Source organism: Colobus angolensis, unplaced genomic scaffold (genome assembly GCF_000951035.1).
Source record: "Colobus angolensis palliatus isolate OR3802 unplaced genomic scaffold, Cang.pa_1.0 Scaffold381, whole genome shotgun sequence".
In the NCBI taxonomy this organism is placed as follows: domain Eukaryota; kingdom Metazoa; phylum Chordata; class Mammalia; order Primates; family Cercopithecidae; genus Colobus; species Colobus angolensis.
Genome location: NW_012117166.1, coordinates 844,808 through 868,266, shown reverse-complemented (window position 1 = coordinate 868,266; position 23,459 = coordinate 844,808). Strand labels below are relative to the sequence as shown.

Below are 23,459 nucleotides of genomic sequence, written 5' to 3'. Positions count from 1 at the left end.
AAAAAAAAAAAAAGAAAATCAAATTGTAGTAAGGGCCAAACAAATTGGTACTATATATACTCTGTTAAGGATACAAAAGAAAAGTGAAGTGCAGTCCTTATTCTAGAGTAGTGTACATTATGGTTGAGGGGGAAAAAAGACAACTGAAATAACTGTGGAACAAAAAATTACTATGCCATACAAATAATTTACTTAAAAGGAGTTCAAAACAGGAAGAGTTTGTGGTAGTTCTGATGGAAATTTGTAATTAAAATGTAGGCTCTGCTGGGAGGAGAGGCAGGGCATTTTCTTTAATTAAGAAATGCTGCCTGATAACTGTTTTCATTTGGGACTCACAGTTTAACATCACTCATCAAATGGGCAAGATTGACTGACTGCCCAAAGTAGCCTCCCTATTAATCAGTTACTACTGCATTGTTTATTTTTATGTAATAATTATTACTCTCTACAATTACCTTATTTGCTTGTATTTGCCTGTATACCTCTACCAGAATGTGATCTCCACAAGGCTGGGATTTTGTTTTATTTATCAGTTGTATTTTCAGCCCTCAGAACAGTATCTGGCATATTATGCACTACATAAATATTGGCTAATGAATAAATTCCCTCGTTTATCACACCATCAATTATTCCACTTCTCTCTCCAGCATCCTCAACCCTGTCTTTAGTGGCACCTTCAATCTCACTGAAATATATAAACGTCTTCCTTTCCTCTCCTTCAAGCCAGTCTTTATAAATAAGTTGTCTGCATTAATTTTGTCTGCTTCCTCACTTCCTCTTTCCTCAACACACCACATCTGGCTTAGATTCCTGTGCATTTTAGTATCTCCCTGAGTGAATAGACACTACTTGGGCTGTATTACTTTGACGCTTCCTTAAATATTCTTACCCCTTGGCGTTAGTGACATCATATTTCCCTGGTTTTCCCCTACATCTTTTGGTCCTGTCTTTTTAGTATGCTTTGAGGTTTCTTCTACTCTTGCCTAGTAAGTGACACTGCTCTGGATTCTACTCTTGAGCCTTAATTCTCGACATTTTTTGAGTAGGCTTTACATCTATAGCGTCTACAGATAAAATAAAACTATATTCTTGAGGGAACAGATACACAGAGCGACTATATAGCTAAGAGTATATCACCAACTAAAATAGGTCCAGTGTCCTGTGGGAAAATAAAAGTCTTATGTTCTTGGATGGAACCATGTTTGGCAAAAGTTCAAAGATCAAAAAATTGAAAGCAGGTAATACTAAAAATGAGCATATATGTTCAGTAACGACTAGAATCCTAATTCACCTGTGGCTTGCCTGTTCGTGAGCCAGCTTTCATTTTCTCCTTAATGTTCCCCATCTGTGGGGCAGAGTCCTTGCAGGGCGTATCTGAGGAAGAGGAAGGAAAATATTAGGGAGACAAGTTTTGCCCTAGAGCAACTTCTAATAATTATACTTGTTTTAATATGATATTCACAGGAATTATCCATAGAATTTTGAAAAAAATAATGTCAGGCCCTACCAGCAAACACAATCTTCAAAGGTCAGGCCTAGATCTTGTATTTTAAAAATATTTTAAATGTGATTCTGATATGCTTCCATGGGTTGAGATCTATTGAATCAGAAAGAGGGACAAAATAGTATTTTCAGACCTCATCTATGCTTATAGCAGATTCCAAAAAATAACTAATTCTGTCATAACTAAAGCCTAACTACAGCGTAGCCATCACAGGCTGTAATTCTACTTGGAGCTTATAATATTTTACCCAACCAATCCCTTCTTCAAACACTCCAGAGAGAATTCTTTTCAAGGATTGTTTTCCTGTAAGTTGCTCTGTGCTTACTATACACAGACCTAAGCAACCTGTCCACCTTGAACTATTGCTTCTTTCAAAACATAAAATTCTGAGGGACAACCAATTCTCTTATTCAGCCATTCAGTGAGAAGTTTATCCAGGGGCCACTGTGGAAGATTCATGAGTTACATCAGTGATCCTCAAGTGTCACACTGGTCTGTGAAGTTTTCACTGATTCAGGGTGAAATGAAAAGAGTAGAAACAATGTAGTAAGTTTGTTATAACATTACATTTATTCAATATAAGGGACTTTCTTTTGATGGTAAAATGTCTTCTAGTATGTTATTGATTTAAAAAATGTTTTACTTAAAAAGATTTGGCAAACCTGTATCATCTCCACCCCCATTTTAAAACTTTTAATGACCTTTGAAACCCCCCAGAAATCTTAAAACCATGCAGTTACATAATAATCAGCATGAATTCTCCATTATAAATGTATAATTGGGTTCAACAATAATTTAAACAACTGCATGGGGACTTAAAACACTATCAGGGCAGGCCTGGTGGCTCACACCTGTAATCCCAACACTTTGAGAGGCCATGGTGGGAGGAATGCTTGAGCCTAGCATCCAAGACCAGCCTAAGCAACATAGGGAGACCCTTTCTTTGCAAATAATAATAATAATAAATTAGCCAGGTATGGTGGTGTGTGTATGTGTTCTCATCTACTTGGGAGGCTGAGGGAGGAGGATCACCTGAGCCTAGGAGGTCGAGACTGCAGTGAGTGGTGATCGCACCACCACACTCCAGGCCTTGGGACAAGTGAGACCCTGTCTGAATAAAAGCAAACAAAAATCCAAATTTCTCAGCAACGTACCATGTGAATGCTGTAAATATTATGGTCTAACTTTTTTTGTTGTTTGTTTTAAAAGAGGGTCTCGCTCAGTCTAGGCTGCAGTGCAGTATGGTGCAATCACACCTTACCACAATCTCAAACTCCTAGGCTCAACCAATCCTCCTGCCTCAGCCTCCTGAATAGCAAGGACTACAAGCATGTGCCACCATGCTCGGATAATGTTTGTTTTTTGTTTTATATTTTTTCTTTTTTTCTTTAGAGACAGGATCTTTCAATGCTGCCCAGGCTGGTCTTGAACTCTTGGCCTCAAGTGATCCTCCGGCCTCAGCCTCCCAAAGAGTTGGGATTACAAGTGTGAGCCTGGCCCTGAGATCTGTTAACTTTATTCAGGTCTATATAACACTTTGTAGAATGTCAGTCTGCTCAATTCCATAATCTTTAGGACAGTCAGTACAATGTTGTTCCTTGTTCTTGACATTCTTGGAAATTCTTGAGGTATCTTGGAAAGGTGCAAATCCCTCCAATCAGCTATCCTCTTATTTATTGCTCTCTCTGAATATCCTTTTCTTCTCTTAGTTCTTCTCTGCTGACCTCCCCTTCTTGAACTTTTACCATTGTGTTCTCCGAAGCCCTCATTCCATTCAAAGAAACATCTATATACATTCTCAAGTTCTTTATAGACTCTTCCTTCTCCCTTGCTAAATGGATCTTGGCATCATCAAAGGCACCTTTTTCCATCCTGTAAGCACTATGATCTTGGAAATTTTTCTGATCTACTTGTACCTCCCTTCCACTTCCTAGTATTTTCTGTCATGCAAAAATATTTTACTGGTTTATGCCATTTAACTATACTGTTCTTGATGTTATAATATATTAAGCTATCACACATTCATTTTTTCAACACATATTTACTATCTCCTATGTGCGAGATACACAAATACCTGCCCTCAGAGAGCCTAGTGTATTGTGAATGACTAACACTAAAGTAATTGTACTAGGCCAATAAAAACTGTGGTTACTTGGTTCACATTGTTGCTTTTCACCCCAAATCCTGACAGTCTTTTAATAGGTTACTTCAACACTGGCACAGACACCCCTTCCAGCAACTCAGACTGACAGAACTTTGACTTTCTTATCTCTAATAACCATCAGCAACCAATCTACTTCCTTGCTTATACTCCGGTCTTTATTAGTTAGAACTATCCTACCATGCGTATAAAATTAGATAAATCAGTCGATAACTGCATCCTCCTATCCTTTCAATTTTCACATCCTTGCTTTTTGCATATTCTCCAACTTTTTTCAGAGTTCCACTACACTACATTGATTCTTGAATTTTCTCCCATTCTATCATGGCTCTAGTGAAGTCACTTCATTCTCTATTAAGCTTAGAACTAAGTTTAAGAAAAGGTAAAATTCACATAATGTAAAATTCACCATATTAGCTATTTTAAAGAATATAATCCAGTGGCTTTTAATACATTCATAATGTTGTGCAATGATCACCACTATGTAATTCCAGAACATTTTCATTACCAAGAAAGAGCCCCATATTCATTTAGGAGTCACTCCCATACACTCCCTTTCCTCATACTGTCTCTACAAATTTGCCTATTCTGGACATTCCACATAAATTGAATCATATAGTATGTGACCTTTTGTGTCTGACTTCTCTCACTTAGCATAATGTTTTGGAGTTCCAAACATTTTTTTTTAAACATGTATCAGTACTTCATTCTTTTTTATGGCAGAATAATACTCCATTGTAGGTATATAGCACAGTTGATGGATATCTGGGTTGTTTCCACTTTTTAATGTGAATATGTGTCTTGAATTCTCTGGGGTATATGGTAATTCTATGTTTAATTTTTTGAGGAACCACCAAACTGTTTTTCACAATGGCTGAACCACTTTATATTCCCAACAACGACATACAATTCCAAACAATTTCTCCATATCCTAGCTAACCCTATTCTTTTTCCTTCATTATAGCCATCCTAGTGGGTGTCATTATGGTTTTGAGTTGCAATTCTCTAATGACTAGTGATCCTGAACATTTATTCTTATAGTTTTTGGCCATTTGTATATCTTCTTTGGAAAAATATCCATTCAAGTCCTTTGTCCATTTAAAAAACTGTGTTGCTTATCTTGTTATTGAATTGTAAGAGTTCTTTATATTTTCCTGATATTAGACCCTTATCAGATATATTTTCAAAATGTTTTTTCTCATTCTGTAGGTTTTTCACTGCCTTGATGGTGTCTTTTGATGCAAAAAAGTGTTTAGTTTTGATGGTCTAATTTATCTATTTTTTCTTTTGTTTCTTGTATTTTTGGTGTCATAGCTAATCATTGATTACCAAACTTAAGGTGATGAAGAGTTATTTCTATATTTTCTTCCCAGAATTTTATGACTTTAGCTCTTATATTTAGACAATTGACCCATTTTGAGTTAACTTTTATGCATGATATGAGGTAAGGCCCCTACTCCAATCTTTTGCATATGGAAATCAAGTGGTCCCAGCAACATTTGCTGAAAAACTATTATTTTCTCATTTAATGCCTTGGCACCCTTGTCAAAAATTAATTGGACATAGATGTATGAGTTTATTTCTGGACTCTTAATTCTATTCCAATACCACATAGCTTTGATTATTGCAGTTTTTTAGTGAGTTTTCAAATTGAGAAGTATACATTGTAAAACTGTCTTCTTTATGAAGGCAGTTTGACTATCTTGGGTCCTTTCCAATTCCATATGAATTTTAGGATCAAATTGTCCATTTCCGCCAGAAAAAAAAAAAAAGCAGCTGGGATTTTGTAGGGATTGCATTTGAATTTGTAGATTGCTTTGGGGGAGTATTATCTTTATGACATTAAGTTTTCCAATCTGTGAACGCAGGATTTACTTAGGTCTTTAATTTCAACAATGGTTCGTAGTCTTCAGCAGACAAGTCCTACACCTCTCTTTTATTTTTCACATATTATAAATGAAATTATTTTCTTGGTTTCTTTTTAGGGTGATTCACTGCTATAGGCACATAACCTATTTTTGTTGATCTTGCATCCTGCAACTTTGAATTTATTAGGTCTAATAGTTTTTTACTGGGTTATTTAGAATTTTGGCTATATAAGAGTATAACATCTGCCAGTAGGGATAGTTTTACTTCTTCCTTTTTAATCATGATACCTTTTTTTTCTTGCCTAATTGCACTAGCTAGAATGTTCAGTATGACATTGAATAGAAGTGGCAAGAGTGGCATTCTTGTCTTGTTCCTGATTCTAAGAACAAAGCTTTCACTTGTTCATCAAGTTCATCAAGTATAATGTTAACTGTGGGTTCTTTTATAAATGCCCTTTGTCAGGTTGAGTGAGTTCACTTCTAGTCTGTTTTTTATTTTTTGTCATAAAAGGGCATTGGATTTTGTCAGATGTTTTTTCTGCATCAATTGAGATAATCATGCAATTTTTCCCTTTTCACTGGTTTAATATGATGTACAACACTGATATATTTTCATTTGTTGAACCATATTTGCATTCCTGGTATAAATCCCACGAAGTCATTTTGTATAGTCCTCTTGAAATGCTGTTGGATTTGGTTTGCCATTTTTCTTTTGCTATGATGTCTTTGTCAGGCTTTGGCATCAGATTAGTACTTGCCTCACAGGATAAGTTAAAAAGTATTCCTCCTATTTTTTGGAAGAGTTTGAGAATACTGGTGTTAATTTTACAAAAGTTTAGTAGAATTCACCAGTGAAGCCATATCATCTTTGAGTTTTCTTTCTTGAAAGTTTAAAAATAACTAATTCAGTCTTTTGTTATTGGTGAGTTGAGTTCAGATTTTCTATTTCTTCAGTCAGTTTTGGTCATTTGTTTTTGGAATTTGTTAATTTCATCTAAGTGCATCTAATTTGTTGGCATTTAATTTCTCGTAGTATTCTCTTATGAGCCCTTTCATTTTATGCAAAGTCAGTAGTAATATCCCCACTTTTCCTGATTTTAGTAATTTGAGTCCTCTTTTTCTTGGTCAGTGTAGCTATACCTTTGTCAATTTTGTTGATCTTTTCAAAGTACCAACTTTCAGTTTTGTTGGTTCTATTACTTTTGTGTTCTCCACATCATTTATCTTTGCTCTAATATTTATTTTTTTTCTTCATCTTGCTTTTAGGTTTTCTTTTCCTAGTTCCTTCAGGTAGAGGGTTGAGATCTCTTTTTTTAATGTAGGCATTTATAGCTATAATTTGAGCCATGCCTTCACTGTACGTCATAAGTTTTGGTATGTTGTATTTTTGTTTCCATTTCTCAAAATATTTTTTCATTTCCTTTGTGCTTTCCTTTTTGACCCATTGATTATGTGACTGTTAATTTCCACTTATCTGTGAATTATCCAGATTTCCTTGTTATTGATTTCTAATTCTCCTATAGTTGGAAAAGATACTTCATGAGATATCAATCTACTTAAATGTACTGAAACTTGTTTTTTAGTCTAACATTTGGTCTATCCTGGAGACTATTCCATGTATACTTGAAAATGTATCTTCTGTTGTTTTTCGGGTAGTACACTCTGTATATTTGTTAGTTCAAGTCAGTTTATAGTGTTTCTCAAGTCTTCTATTTCCTTTTTAATCTTTTTTCTAGTATTTCTGTTAATAAAATTGGGGTGAAATCTCCAATAATTATTCTTGATCTATTTCTCTTTCACTTCTGTATTTGCTTCATATATTTTGAGGCTCTAACTGTTGTAGTTATTGCTCATTTAGTAACTTTTGAACTAATTTTGTAAAGTCTATATTCCATGTTGTGCTTACCTGCATGAATCTGTTCCCTCAGCTTAGTGGTCAGCTTGTGATATCACAGAGATTTTCTTAAATGCCTTGAAACATAAAAATAATATCAAAAACAAAAACCATCACTTGGTCTCTGCAGATGCACTGTGTGTATTAGGGCACACTCACTCAGTCAGACACTTTTAACTCTACATTATTCTTCACTTCTTGCTTGTGTAGCACCTGAAGGTCAGCTAGAGATAAGAGTTAGGGCTTTCTCAGGTCTTTCTAAACATGTCTTCAGTCTTCCAGATTTTCAGAAATATGTGGGAGCTTTCAAAATCCCTTATTCCCTCAAAGCATATCATTCTTCAGCATCTCAACTGTTATTTATTATCTCAGACAGCAGTAGCTAATACATTTTCCATGAAATGTTTTTGAAAAATACACCCCAGGTAGCCAACTCAGTTCTGAGTGACTTTTGAGCTAGGTAAAATAAGGGCAAGCCCTATGAGCAGGTTTTTCAGAGAGCCACCAGACAAACCAAAGAAACAACCAAAAGACTTTCTTCAGTTCTGTATTACCCTGCAACCTCTCATTTGTCTTTTCTACTAGATTTCTCAAGAATAGTCTATAATCATGATCACATTCCCACCTCATACCTATGTTTTTTAACCCATATGATGGGCAGAATAGTAGCCCCCAAAGATATCCACGTCTTAGTCCTTGGATACATGGCAAGAAGGACTCTGCAGATGTGATTAAAGTCAAGGACCTTAAGATGAAGGAGATCATCCTGAATTATCCAGGTGATCACAATCTAATTACATGAATCCTGAAAAGTGAGGAACCTTTCCCAGTGTGGTGAGATAGTGAGAAGCACCATGAGTGAGCAAGAGCTATGACAACAGAATAAAGTGTCAGAGATGTGGCAGTGTGGAAAGGACTTGGCCCATTGTTGCTAGCTTTGAAGACATGGGAAGGGGAACATAAGCCCCAGAAAGAAAACGGTACCACCTTTACCTTGATTTTAGCTGAGGGAGACCCGTGTTGGATCTCTGATCTACAGACTTGTAGAATAATACATTCATGTTGTTTTAAGCCACCAAGTTTGTGGTAATTTATTATAGTAGCAATAGAAAACTAATACAACTCACTACAAAGAAGCACCCCTCAAATCCTCTAAAACTGCTCCAACTAAACCTTAAAATTACTCCTAATCAACAATTTCAATGAACTATTTTTAATATTGATCTTAATAGGACCTTTTTGTTATACCATTGTTGAACATTCACTTCTTGAAAATTTCTCCTTTCTTAACTCAGATACCAATCTTTTCTGGTTCTCTGATTTCCTAGATTATTACTTTCTAGGCTGCTTATCAGGCTTCTCTTCTTTTGCTCATTAAAAATTATTTTTTAGACAAAGACTAAATATAACCACAATACCAACACAATCACTCTCCCCAATCAATAATTCCTCATTAAATATCCAGTTCATGGCCTCATGTCTTATAAGGTCCACACATTCACATGATTTAAAAAACTTAAAAGATGTATAACTAATCTCCATATCACTTTGCCATACTCCTCCCTATTCCCTTAAAAACTAGACTGTCTTATAGTTTCCCAGTTTGGATTTTACAAATGGTATTATCATGGTATAGTTCAACATGTTGCACTATCCTCTATATTTCCTGTAACTGATAGTTACATCTAGACCAGCTCTTAAATATTGATGCTCCCTAAGGATTTGTATTTCTTCTGCTTCTCTGTCCATACATATAAGCTTCCAAATCTTCTCTTTCTGAACACTGAAGGCATACTGTTAACTATATATTGGCTTATTCATTGTGGAACTCCCACAGGAACCTCAAATAAAACGTGCCACATAATTAAAGTATTACAACTTCTCTCCCCACTCCCAAATTCCACTCATGCAGGCCAGTACATGTGAATTTATGTCAAAAGATATCCTATTTATAAGTTTATAGTTCCTCTAGGTTCAAACTCCTGCTTTCCCAATGCTCATTCCCTAACACCTAATCTATCACAATAGCCTAACTGGTTTTTCTATTTTCAGAACCCTCAGATCTCTCCTTTAAGTGAGACATCAGTAAACTTTTTCTGTAAAGGGGCAGATAACAAATATTTTAGACTTTGTGGACAATACAGTCTCTGCTACAAGTACCCAACTCTCCTCATAGCACAAAAGCAATCATAGACAAAATGTAAATGGACATAGCTGTGTTCCAATAACACTTTATTTTAAAAAATATGTGGCCCGTGTGCCATATTTTACCAACTCCTGCTCTAAATTGATGTCAACATAATATTTTTAACTGGCAAATCAAACTGTCTCACTCCCCTACCCAATCTGTGAGATCTAATTCTCTATTTCTATTACCTACAGAATAAAGTCAAGTTTGCCTAATAGAGTAGTATAAAGTCCTTCAAGATCTGGCACCTGATACCCTCTGACCTCAAAAAAAGATAGTTTCTCTTTACATGGGAAAGGTCAAGTATTTTACCTTCAATTTTTTTATATTCTTACCTTCACCTTCAAGCATTTCAATCACATCTTCTATGAGGGTCACCATATCTTTACTGTTGTTTGGATGTTGTAAATTCACCCACGTTCTGACTTCTTCAGGCAGGATTGCCAGGAATTGTTCCAGCACCAGCAGTTCTATAATCTGCTTCTTTGTATGAATCTCTGGTCTCAGCCATTGAAGACAGAGCTCCCAGAGTTGGCTCAGGGCTTCATGGGGCCCAGACACTTTCAAATACTGGAAATGCCTGAACTTTTGACGAGATGCCTCAGAGTCATGTGTCTCCACGACGGGGATAGTTTCCTGCTGCCAAGAGATATCTGCTCTCAGAACCTCTCTTTGTTCATGTAGAGACAGGTTTTGAGGTTTTGAGATAGCCATCAACTTGCTCAGAGGCTGCATCTTCCTAAATAGAACTCCCACAGTAGTTCAAATCCACCTTACTAGATTGCAGTAATTCTCAGGCTTGAGCTAAGCACCTGTGTACTATATGCAGTGTGATTTAAGCCAAGTTATTTCACGGTAAGAAGGAAAGCTCCAGGAACTTTATACACAGAGCCAATATTCAGATACCTGAGCAACTGAAAAAAGATAGAAATTAACCCACAGGTAACAAACATATATTAGCATAGTTTTAAAACATAACTACTGCTATTAAAATTGCCTAAGAAAAATACATATCTGGATTCTCTATTTTATTTTCCTTTCTTAAAACTAGAAAATATGCTTTCCCTTTCTCCTAACCAGTTTCCCAAAGGACACACACAGATAAACAGATATACCAAAACAAATGATGAAGAGTCCTTTGATTTAAAAAGACTTCATAATTGAATTACAATTAGATTTATTCTATATCAGGTAGCAAACCATTTTTACCTTAAAATTAAGCAACACAAAACTTTAGGTAGGATATTAAGGTTTCAGAATAGATATGACTGAAAAATCTTACCCCAAGTTCTTACTAAAATGCTAATAAAATTCTATGAGTGAAACTGACAATAGCACTAGAAATTAAGGTAAGAGACAATTGTTTAAAATATACTAGAATAATATCCATAAACTATTATTAGGAATAAATCAAAAAGTAGATTCCCAGACTACAGTGAAAAGTTTGTATCTGTTAGGGCTTACTATGGACAATTATGCAATGCCCACCAGGGATGTCTTAGGCGCAACTGAACATTTAGACTCACAAGACTACTATTAGTCTTATTTGGCACCAATTTACTCAGAAGGCAAAAAACAACTTGCTAGCAGAATAATACGCATTTTTCTTCAGTGTGAGTCTTTGCAGAGTGTAGCTCAAGTGCAGGGAGATGAGACCGATAAACGTGGTATAGGAAACACTCTGACTCAAAGGAATTCCCCCAGGAGCCAATATCTCTCATAACAACTGAGCACAACTTTATGGGTTGTCTCAAAGAGTCTGCCAAATTATAGGTGTCACTACATTCAGGGCTGTCCAGATACAACTTTCTATTTGATTTACAGTTCTCCAAGTCCAGATGCAATTTACTATTCAGGTGTCATTTTGATTATGATCATCAAAGGTTAGTAGTTCTCAATCAGGAGAGTTTGCCAACAGGGGAAATTTGGCAATGTCTAGAGACAGTTTTGATTGTTACAGCTAGAGATTGTACCTGGCCTCTAGGAAGTCAAAGCCAGGGATGTTGCTAAATATCCTACACAGGATAGCCCCCGATAGCAAAGAATGACCCAGTCCAAAGTGTCGATAATTGCAAGGTTTAGAAACTCTGCTATCGGCGATATATAAATGAGTACATACTTTGGAGTCATAGATACATGAGTTTATATCCCAACGTACTAGTTACTATATGTATAAAGATGAGCATTTGCATTCTCAACTGTAAAATGGATATAAAAAATCTGATCAAATTATAGGTATTAAAAGAGCTCTCATCTCATTTCTTGATACACAGTAAGCACTCAGTAGATCATATGCACACATGTATGTTACAATGTTAGATCTTACATATTGGCCAAAAGTTTGTGTGACTTTGTCCATGGCAATGCCTGCCTGAATAGATCATTCAGCATTCAAATAAGTATTAGTGAACAGAGTAGGGGAAGGACACGCAGAACTATTAAAAGATAGTTTAGTGGCAGATGAGTGGTAAGAGCTAGGTTTCTCAATGTTTGACTAGAAATTTACAGAAAACCAAGGGAAGGAGTCTAGAATGATCCTTGTGATAATGGATTAGAGCTGGAGACCTATGTGTGAACTTGTATTTGGCTGAATTAGATGAAGATGGTTACATAAATATTTACATATGTGTATATATACATAGATTAGTATAAACACATATTTCCTTGCTCTGTTGGCTAAGTAGGTCTAGAAGCAAGAACAGCCCAGCAGCAAAAGAACAATTAGCTCCCAGATCTTGGTTTCTAATACCATTCTCCAATAGGAACCAGGATTTCTTGGAGAAATGGCTGACTCTAGGACTGAGGCTCATATAACATAAGCATGGAGCATCTTATAGTGCCAGAAAGTAAAGAAATGCTCAAAAAATTTTTTTAAAAAAAGAAACTGAAACATTTATTGGGGCACATCAAAGGTACACAGGAGCCAAATGAAAAAGCTCCTTGTGGCCAAATCTGGAACAATATAAGCAACAGAATATTAGATTATTAAAACAAATTAATACTCATGAGCCACACTGATATAAATGGCAACTTATTAATAAATGGGGGAGAATAAATCTATGCAGAAAAATTCTGAATAATTTATGCAAATTTTCAGCCATCCACAAGGTAGAGCATAACTCCCCACCCCACCCCTTGAGTATGGACTCTGCATAAGAATTTCCTGCCAAAGAGGAAATGTTGGGGGAGGAGAAAGGTAAATTTACAGAGGAAAAACCTGACAAATACCACCTCAGCCACATGACCAAGATTAACATCAATAGCAATAAGTCATGTTGGCAGGATGTAGCCTTGAGACAATGTGATAAAAATGGCATTTTGCCTCTGTGATCTTCCTGCTCTAAACCCATAACCCCAGTCTAATAATGAGAAAAACATAAAATTCCAACAGATGGTTCTCCATACTTAACCAATACTCCCTCATAACTGTCAGCATGATCAGAAACAAGGAATGTCTGAGAAACTGTCACAGCCAAGAGAAGCCTAAGGAGGCATGACAACAGAATGTAATGTGGTATACTGGATGGATTCTATATAAGAAAGACATTAAGTAAAAATTAAACTTGAATAAAGCATGGACTTTAGTTAATGTAGTATTATTAATTGTAACAAAGGTACTACACTAATGTAAAATATTACTAATAGGAAAAATTAGTGGAGGGGTGTATGGACACACTGTTGTACTATCTTCTCTATTTTCCTGTAACTTTATTCAATTTATTTAGAATTTTTTTTTCTCTGTGAGTGCAAGCTCCCCAAAGGATTTCCCACAGCAAGTGAAAAGCCACAGAGGCAGATGTCTTCTGGCTTTGAAAGATCCCTTTTATGTTGTCATGGCCCGGGGAGGAAAAGGGCAATGGTGCCTTTCTTGGGCTATTCCTGGGTCTCACTGGATAGAAAATTGCTTCCAGTTGCCCTGAAACAAGATTTCCTGCAATGAATCCCTCTGGGGTGCTCCTTGACATCTCCCCAAACTCGTAACACAAGTCCATCTTTCTCCTCATTCGCATCTGCCAAGGCTCACCATAATACAATAGACTGAAAACCTCCCACAACTGTTGACATTCACGCTCCTCCTGATCTGGCCTCATTAGCTCCACTTTTGATTTATGCAATTGCATTTGTTCGGGACACTAACAATTTCCAGGCAGATCTTTCTTTACTTGCTCTAAAAATATACCACTCAGCCTTAACCCGTGAGGACACAAAACAAGCAACAATGAGGGTGCAGCTGGCTCAGTGAAGTTTTCTGCAGATGAAAGGCCCACTTAGAGGACTCATGATCTCACCTGACATAGAAAACAAATTGGAACCACCTCTACACACAAGCTCAATTAAAGAAAATAAGCACAATGCTATGGGAAAAGAATTTCAGTAAACAGAACCTCTCCTTTTTTTTTTTTTTAGACGGAGTTTTTGCTCTTGTTGCCCAGGCTGGAGTGCAATGGCACGATCTCAGCTCACTGCAGCCTCTGCCTCCCAAGTTTAAGTGATTCTCCTGCCTCAGCCTCCCAAGTAGCTAGGATTACAGGCACCTGCCACCGTGCCCAGCTAATTTTTTGTATTTAGTAGAGATGGGGTTTTACCATGTTGGTCAGGCTCAAACTCCTGACTTCAGGTGATCCACCCACCTCAGCCTCCCAAAGTGCTGGGATTGCAGGTGTGAGCAACCAGCCGAGAGTGATCTCTTAAATATGACTGGTGGAATAATCCTGAAGTAGTATCATTGAGTCCAACAAAAAAAAATGAACTATGGGCCCAGATACTTTGAAAGTAACAAAAATGGAGAAGGAAAAAATAAAAGCTCACAGGCCATATGTCAAAGACAAAATAGAAAAAGCTTTATGCTAAAAAGTAAAAGTAACAAAGATGTTAATTGCAACAATAAATGTACTGGGTAAAAATTTAAACTCAAACTATATAAAACTCAAAAGACATCCAAAACGAGAACTCCAAAACTGAAAGTAAAATAATTTTTAAAATATACTAGGCAAATAAAAAATATTCAAGAGTGTAGTGAATTAAAATTATAATGCATTAAAAGCACAAATACATTAGAGGAAACTAAATGATTATAACTCAATGAAATATAACTATCATTAAATGTACAACATACTTGAAACATTTTTAGCAAAATTCTCAGAAAACAAGAAATGAAGTCAACAATGATAATAGAAAAGGGATATTAGGTAACTTTCTTAGACTTTGACAGATAAAGTCGAAAAAGTAATAGTATAGCGATATAAATAATATGCTTAGCCTAACAAATAGAACTAGATAAAATGTAGTTTCTATTCAAGCACCTATGGGAATATTTATGAAAGTGATTTATTAGGCTACCAAATAGAAAATCCTTGATAAATGGTAAACAAGAGTAGTGGAAACCACGTTTATTACTAGAATGCAAAACCAGAAATTAAAACCACATAGAAAAAACAATTTCACCTACTCTAAAATTCAAATGTTTGCTACTAAAAAAAGAAAGAAAAAGAAAAAAAGAAGAGAATCAAAAGTACAACTGCAAAGTATCTAAAAACAGTAAAAACATTGTACATCAAAATGTAAAGAGCATAGCTGAAGCTCCTGATAGGCAATGGAAAAGCCTTACATATAATTAAACAAGAATGAGATGCATTAACTATCCAACTCAGGAAATAAAAAAAGCAACAAATATACTGGGAGGTTTGTAGGTGAAAAACACAAATTAATGAATTACTCACTGTAAACAGTTACAGAGCTAGGACAGGGAGAGACGTTCAAGATGGCATGCCGCATTTAATTAAGATTTCCGAGGTGGAACAGTTTGGATGATAGAGATCCAAGGTGTGACGTGACTTCAAGTAGCTTAAATGGTAAGTCATGAACACTGGAACATACAAAGCCAAGAAATACAACCGTTAAACTCTAAAGTACTGAATAGATGCCTCTGATATAAAGGTGGAATTCAGGATTAAGACACAGAGCCGGTGCCACTGTGACGGAGGGACCCGAACGTCGTACTGGAGGGTTAGACGAAGATAATCAGGTGGCACCAGTTCTACGGTTTTACGGCCGCAAGGAACTTGAACAGCTGCTAATTATGGAAAAAGGATACTGTCTGTGAAGAGGGTTATTTCTAATCAAACAGGTTGTAGGTGGGACAGCTGCTTGAGGTAAGAACCACCTGGCGAGATTAGCTCAGATAAAAAGGAACAGAAAACAGTTTGCAAATAAGTGACTGAATGTAAGTCACTTATTATAGTAAATGGAGAAATAACTATACTAAAATAAGTACCATACTTGGAGGTTTTAATGTTTTAGGGAGGTGGCCAGAAATGACTGGGAAAACAAGGCAATATGGAATTAAAACTCCATTGTCTTTCCCAGTTGATTGATTCAGTCACACTTGGTTTTTCCATAAGGCATCAATACCAGCCATTCCCAAGCCAGCTGATCATAACATACTAACCACTTTGAGCGTCTGGAGACTGCCCCTATTACAGAATGGAAGAGGCGACAGGAGTGTGGTTAAATCCTTGCTTTAGCGGAGCTGGATCCTGACCCTAGCCGTCCGGCCGCCCATCCCTAGCCCTCTGTCGCTGCTCTCACGCTTGTCTTACTTCCGCAGCCCACGTTTCCATCCCTCCAGTCAGCTCGCGTCCTCCTCCGGGTTCTCAGGCACAGACCTTGGAGGGCAGCGTGGAAATTGGGTAACTGCAAGCAAGCTGAGGGGAGCTGCACGTTCCGCATGGACGCCCTCAAGCGTGATTCCCAATCCCAAGCCCCCGCGTGCCCACTGCCCACCAACGAGGGTGATACCTGTGAGCCACCGCTCCTCTTCAGGGGCCCGTTCAATCACTCCCAAGCGCCAGTTCTGAGAGGAGCCGCGGAATCTCTGTCTTGGACAGTGAAGGGAGCTGGTGTTGGTAATCACGCTGCAACTAGGAATCCCTGACCTCGCGAACCCTCAACTCACAGCCCGCTCTGAGTTTCATATATTGCGACGGTACAACTCGGCGCACTCTTGCGCACGCGCACCAGCTATGGAAGGAACCCCAGTAGTCCCCGCCACCTAGGTGGGTAAGGTAGATCGGGTCTTTTCAAACCCCGCCCCTTTCTGCAGGCCCCGCCCACGCCTCACTCTTGGAACTCTGGCCCTGTAAATAGACTCACGAGGCGCTTCTGGTGGCTTGAAGAAATAAGCGTCATACTTCCGGCGCTTCCTCATCGCGTCTGGGAAAACGAGTCCAAATCGCCTTTCTTTTCCCCACACCTCATTTGTCTGCAATCAAAAACAATGACAATTTCAACAAGACATTGTCTGTGTCTTACATCGTCTTTATTGGTTTATTAGTTCACAGATTCATTCATTCAGTTTTGTATGGAAGTAAGAGGTCTTGCAGTTCGTTGTTCTGTTTTGGCTTGTTAAGAATGAGGTACTTTGTGGCATCCGAGAAGCACTGTCAGTTAGGTATTTGGATGTAAGCATCTGGGAGTTTAGAGATGTCTGGGGCTAGACCTGTAAAATTTGTGTCAATCTGCGTAGATGGTGATTGATGCTATTCATTGGAATAGGATTGCAGAGGGAGAGACAGAGAGGAAGAGAGAAAATAGAATAGAAGGAAATGGGCTGGGACTGTGGCCCGGGGAACACCAACAGGAAGGAGGACCTGCAAAAAAAAAAAAAAAGAGAGGAGGATCAGCCTGAGAGGTAGGAGGAAATCTGGTGGGTGCGGAGACACAGAGGGAAGGATGTGTGTGTCACAAAGTACAGAATGCTTGGTGACATTAAGTACATGATAATATGATTAGTGCTTGCACAGAGGCATGTAAACAGTGATGTAGGAGCAGAGTGAAAGAACTTAAACCAGAGAGAGCTTTATATTTAGGCCAGGAGTTGACTAAGGTAAAACAAGATGGCAACTTTGAACAGCTAGTGACACAAAAAAAACAAGGACACATCATGTAGTTTCTTTTATTTGTTTGTTTTTAAATATACTTTATTTTTTAGAGCAGCTTTGGATTTACAGTTTTGGAAACATTGAGAAGGTAATATAGAGAGTTACCTTTTACTCCACAACTAGTTTTCCCTATTATTACCCTCTTACATTATTATAGTGTATTTGTTACAACTAAGAAAATAAAAATAAAATATAAAAATTAAAAAATGAAATAACATTGATACGTTATTAAGTCCACAATACTTTATTCTGATTTCTTCTTTTCTTTTTTCTTTCCTTTTCTTTTTTCCTTCCTTCCTTCTTCCTTTCTTTCTTTCTCTTTCTTTCTTTTTATTTTTTTCTTTTCTTTTCTTTCTTTCTCTTCCTTGCTTGCTTCTTTTCTTTCTTCTTTTCTTTGACTGGTTCTCACTCTGTCACCCAGGCTGCTAGGCTGGAGTGCAGTGGTGTGACAGCTCACTGAAGCCTGGAGCTCCCTGAGCTCATGTGATCCTCCCATCTCAGCCTCCCAAGTAGCTGGAACTACAGGTGCTTGTCACCATGCCTGGCTAATTTGTGTGTGTGTGTGTGTGTGTTTTGTAGAGATGGATTTTTGCCATGTTGTCCAGGTTGGTAAAGACCAGATTTCTTTAGTTGGTTTATTTGTTTTGCTTTTATCTTTTTTCTTTTCTCTAATGCAGGATCCCAACTGGAATATCACATTACATTTAGTTGTCATGTCTCTTTAGGCTCTCCTTGACTGTGACGGTTTCTCATACTTTCTTTGTGTTTGATAACCTTGGCAGGTTGAGGAGTACTGGTCAAGCATTTTGTATGATTTCCCTCTATTGGGAGTTTTCTGATGTTTTTCCTGTGGTTAGACTGGAGATGAAGGTCACAGAGATAGAGTACCATTTTTATTACATCACATCACAGGTACATACTATCAACATGACTTATCATTGTTGTTGTTCAGTTTGATCACCTGGCCCAAGTTGTTTTTGTCAGAAGACATATTTTTTTCTTTCCAACAGTGGCAATGGATGCAGCAATATTCAGTTTCCAGAATCAGCAGCTCTGGCAGCAGTGTCCTGTCCTGATGGTGTTGGCAGGTAAATCATGCCTCTAATGCTAAATGGAAGTCTTGTATTCATAGGACCAATTCTGTGGTACGATTTTGGTCGGTGGTTCTGGCTACATGGCTCAAATATTATTTCAATATTTTTACTTTTAACTTAAATCATGCTTAGTTTCTGTTACTTGAAACTAAAAAACCCTGACTGATGTGTCACCATTGTGATGATTTCTTGGTGTATGTATTAAATATGTTTTCATTAGAAATTTTTTGAGTGTTTATTTTCCCCTTCCCTCCCTAGCATGGGAAGTAGTGGTTTCATGCAGACAGCTTTGTGAAGAAGCCCCACTGGCATCTGTTTTGGTGGAATGGGTGGGAACATAATTCTCAGTGTGTCAGTAATCCATTGCTGCATACAGACCATTTCAAAATTTAGTGCTTTAAAACAGCAACAGCAATCATTTTATTTTATTCAGGAGTGTGTTTGAAATGTGGTCAGAGGGGAATGGCAGTTATCATTAATGTCAATATTTAAGATATGACCATGGGAATGAGTAGCTGAAATCATTAAAGAAGCGAGGAATAAGGAATCTCAGAATGCAAACTATTTGAATATTTCATTCTATGTGAAAATTAAAATAACCAAGAACTATAACACAGGAGCAGTATCTTTGGGAGAGTGGCAGTGAGTCAGGGGCTAGAATCTGCAAGGAATGGGTGGGGGAGTAGCCTAAGCATCTAAAATAAAATAAAATGAATAAAACCCCCACAATCCCACTTTCCTAACCACACCTCATTTCCTCCTTCTCCCTCATGGCAAAACATCTCCAAATGTCTGTTTACATTTTCTTATTTTTCCTCTATTCACTGAAATAGATCTCATCTAGATCATAACTAGCAGCCAAAGTTACCAAATTCAACTAAAAATTTCCTATCCTTCTCTATATCACCTCAACTAACACATATCATTTGAATGAAGGTTTTCAGTGATTATCATACCCCAGATTAAAGTTTGCCTATTGTGGTACAGTTCCAGTAAGTTTTTAAAAGATAGTAAGAAATATGTATTAAAATACAGTATGTCTCAGTCATTACTCTGGGTATATAAAATACACTCAGAATTGGATAAGATAAAATGAAATAAAAGATCAATAGCTGGTTTTAAAATGGATGTATGTATGTATGAATTAAAGAAGAAAGAAATAAGTACAGCTATTGGATAGTTCTTCACTGGAGGGGACTTCTACACAGTCAATCTGAGGTCTGTGGTTTCTGGACCCCATGTGAATGATGGCTGTAGAATAGTTACCATAGAAAACCACCTCTAAACATGTGAATGTTAGAAGTTCAAGTGAAAGAGCGAAGTGGCTACCAGTGTATTTGTATTACGGGTTTATGAGGAACTGAAGTAGACTCTGGAACTGACTGCTTTAGAGAAGTTGGGCCACAGTGTGACATGGTGTGCAGGCATTGAAGCCTATGGAGGGGTCACCCTAGAATTGGTAAACTCTAATTTCTAAAATCTAATTTCTCTTTTGTTTTTTAAAGAAATACTCATTAGGTAAATTGGGCTCTTTCAAAAGAGGATGACCAAGATGAATACAGGGTACCAAAGCATGTTAAATAAAGAAATTGTAAAGAAACTAATGGCAGTTGGCAGAGACAATTGAATTTGGGCAAATACAGAAATTGACCTAGTGTGTTCTGGTATAGAAGAATAACGACAATTGCTCTAAGACTAAAACTAGAGAAACTAGGTTGAAGACACAGGAAAATTAATTTTGACTTATGAGGAAGATCTCTGTAATAGTAAAAACTACCTTTATATGAAAGAGAGTGGCCCAATGGAGTAAGGAGCTGTGTCATTCCTGGTTAGGCAAATGCTGAACAATTATTTGATAGAGATATTATGGAATAATTTAAGTCTCAGATATGTGGTTGGATTATATTACTATTGAATTCCCTTTTTCTTTGATAGTCTATGCTTACATGAAATTTGAGGTGATGATATAAAATTTGGGGGGATTTTCAGGAGAGAATATGAAGAACTAGGAAGTATTATTTTCTCTGGTACCTTTTCACAAGCTGAAATGCTCTAGGATCTAATGAACCCAGTATTAAAGATTCTTACAGATACTTTAATTGTTTTAATCAGAGCCTATTCTAAGGTTTGTATGCTGAAGACATACAAACTTGAGATGTCTTTGATGTTAGAATTATGCTTGGAATTTGTATTAGCTGTTATTTCAGAATAATCTGGTTGAAACCTCCTAGATTCAATTGTGACTGTGCTTAAAACATGCCCATGGCCGCTGAATTAACTACAAACTCCTCACAGTAGCACCCAACACCTTTTACAATCAGGAAATGACCTAACTTTTCATGCTTTTATTTTTTTCCTATGTTCTTGTTTATATTGTAGTATTCACAGTTTTTAGAACATGTTCATTTTCATACTTCTTCCTGAAATAACCTAATTCATAATTGCCTACTAAAATCTTGCTCCTTTTTAAAGGATGTTACCATAGCTCTAAAAGTCAGACTCAGAGGTCTATGCCTGTGAGAGAAGGACTTTCTCTTAGCTAGTTTCCTGAGAACCCCTTTGACATCTTTGTTCCTCAGTCTATAAATTATGGGGTTCAACATTGGAGTCACCACTGTATAGAACACAGATATTATTTTATCCCATTCTTTTGTAGTCTTGGAGTTTGGTCGCATGTAGGTGAATATTCCTGACTTATAGAAGAGGACAACAACAATAAGATGGGAGCCACAGGTGGAAAAAGCTTTCAGCCTTCCTTCCCCAGACTGCATCTGGATAACAGTGGAGATAATATTCCAATGAGAAACAAGAATCAGGGAGACAGGGGCCAGGAGAATTACTGCGCTCATTGAAAAGATGGCCATTGCTGTGTTGTAAGTGTCTGCGGAAGCCAGCTTCAGGAGGACAGGAGGTTCGCAAAAGTAGTGATTGATTATATTCTGTCTCCAGTAGGGAAGATGGAAAGTAAAGCTGGTATCTACTAAAGACGCTAGTGCCCCACTGGCCCAGGACCCGAAGGACAGCCAGAGACACACCCATTGGATCATGATGGTGGAGTAGCGCAAGGGCTTGCAGACAGCCACATACCGGTCATAGGACATCACAGCCAGCAGCACACACTCTGTACACCCAACCAGAAGAAAGACAATTATCTGTGTCATACACCCATAAAAAGAAATGGTTTTCCTCTTTACCAGGAAGTGAACCAACACTTGAAGGACAATGCTAGTAGAGAAACAGAGATCTGCAAAGGAGAGATTTCTAAGAAAAAAATACACGGGAGTGTGAAGGCGAGAATCCAGGAAGATGAGAATGATGATGAGCAGGTTTCCAAGCACAGTCAGCAGATGAATGATGAAGAAAAGGATAAATAGCAGGATCTGGGTCTACAAGTCCTGTGAAAGGCCCAGGAAGATAAACTTGGACACAAAGGTTTGGTGTTCTTCTCCCATTGATACTTTTGCCTGGTTGCCTGTCTGGCACAAGAAGAAAGAACACATTTTTGTTGGGTCTATGACATCAAATCTTGTAGAAGAAGGTCATGTTAAAACTGACACCTAGTTGAGTATTTCTAGCTCTTTGCTATCCAGCTTGTTCTGATTAACAATAAATGCATATATTTATTATTATTAATTGGTTGCAATTTAAACCAAGTTAGTTATTTTCCAAATCCTCTCTCCACAGTACCACTTTTTAATAAAGTATAATACTGTTAAAGCCCTCTTGGCTAGTTCTGATGTAAGGATGTTAGAGTTCATGTGGATTTTACTAACTGGCTATAAATATACTGTTAGGAAATGACTGTATATACTGTTAGGACTATCCTTATGCAGAAAACTCTACCACTAACTATTTAAAATACCACATATTTAATTATAACATATACTTCAAAAGTGTGAAGTGGTTTTCAGGAATCAAACTTAATTTGACCTATTAAGAAGCAACAGACTTTTGCTGGGTTTAAAAGTAAAGCCTTAGCTATCCTACACTAAAGGCCAAACTATTTGGATTAAGAAATAAAATATTAAAATTAAAGCAATACAAAAAGAAAAAATACATTAAAGTTTCTGTGATATTTGGATAGGACCAGACTTGAAAAACACAAATACTTTCTAAGAAACCATGAAGAAAAATATGTGCAGAATTTGCCACACAAATTGAAAGACTTCTGTGAGATAATAGAATCATAAGATAAGCCACAAACCGAGAGAAATGTTGGAGGGAGATGTCAGAAAAACATTTAAATAATTTTATTTTTCTTCAACTTTTATTTTAGAATTAAGGTACATGTGCAAGTTTGTTACAAAATTTGGAGTAAAAATGCTAAGGTTTGGTGTACAAATGAATCTGCCACCCAAGTAGTGAGCATAGTATCCAAGAAGTAGTTTTTCAGCCGTTTCCCCCAACCTCGCTCTCCCCACTCTAGTCGTCCCCAGTGTCTGTTGCTCCCATCTTTATGTCAATGTGTACCCAATGTTTAGCTCCCACTTACAAGTAAGAACATGCGGTATTTGGTTTTCTGTTCCTTCCTTAGTTCACTTAGGATAATGGCTTTGAGCTGCATCCATGTTGCTGTGAAGAACATGATTTCATTCTTTTTCATGGCTGCATAGTGTTCCATTGTGTATATGTTACACGTTTTCTTTATCCAATCCACCATTGATGGGCACCTGGGTTGATTCCATATCTTTTTTTACTGTGAATAGTGCTGTGATGAACATATAATTGTGTGTGTCTTTTTGGTGGAATGATTTATTTTCCTTTGGGTGTATATACAGTAGTGGGATTGTTGGTATGAGTTTAATTCCTA

General features: G+C 37.2%; 2 protein-coding genes across 2 annotated transcripts in view; both read right to left on the bottom strand.

Moving 5' to 3' along the window:
• The window catches only part of ZNF215 (zinc finger protein 215), a 24,648-nt gene extending 7,746 nt beyond the window's left edge, over window positions 1–16,902 (bottom strand). The window contains exons 1-4 of the mRNA XM_011954349.1: window positions 16,414–16,902; window positions 15,336–15,481; window positions 9,951–10,529; window positions 1,292–1,374 (exon numbers count right to left, since the gene is read on the bottom strand). Coding sequence (XP_011809739.1) covers window positions 1,292–1,374; window positions 9,951–10,350 — 483 coding nt within the window. The 5' untranslated portion in view covers window positions 10,351–10,529; window positions 15,336–15,481; window positions 16,414–16,902. The remainder of the gene's footprint in view (window positions 1–1,291; window positions 1,375–9,950; window positions 10,530–15,335; window positions 15,482–16,413) is intronic.
• Window positions 16,903–20,744: 3,842 nt separating this feature from the next.
• On the bottom strand, window positions 20,745–22,514 carry LOC105520553 (olfactory receptor 2D3). Its single transcript, XM_011954345.1, is given in 1 exon segment — window positions 20,745–22,514. A coding segment is annotated over 1 exon segment (1,065 nt). The 5' UTR covers window positions 22,150–22,514; the 3' UTR covers window positions 20,745–21,084.
• Window positions 22,515–23,459: the final 945 nt, after the last annotated feature.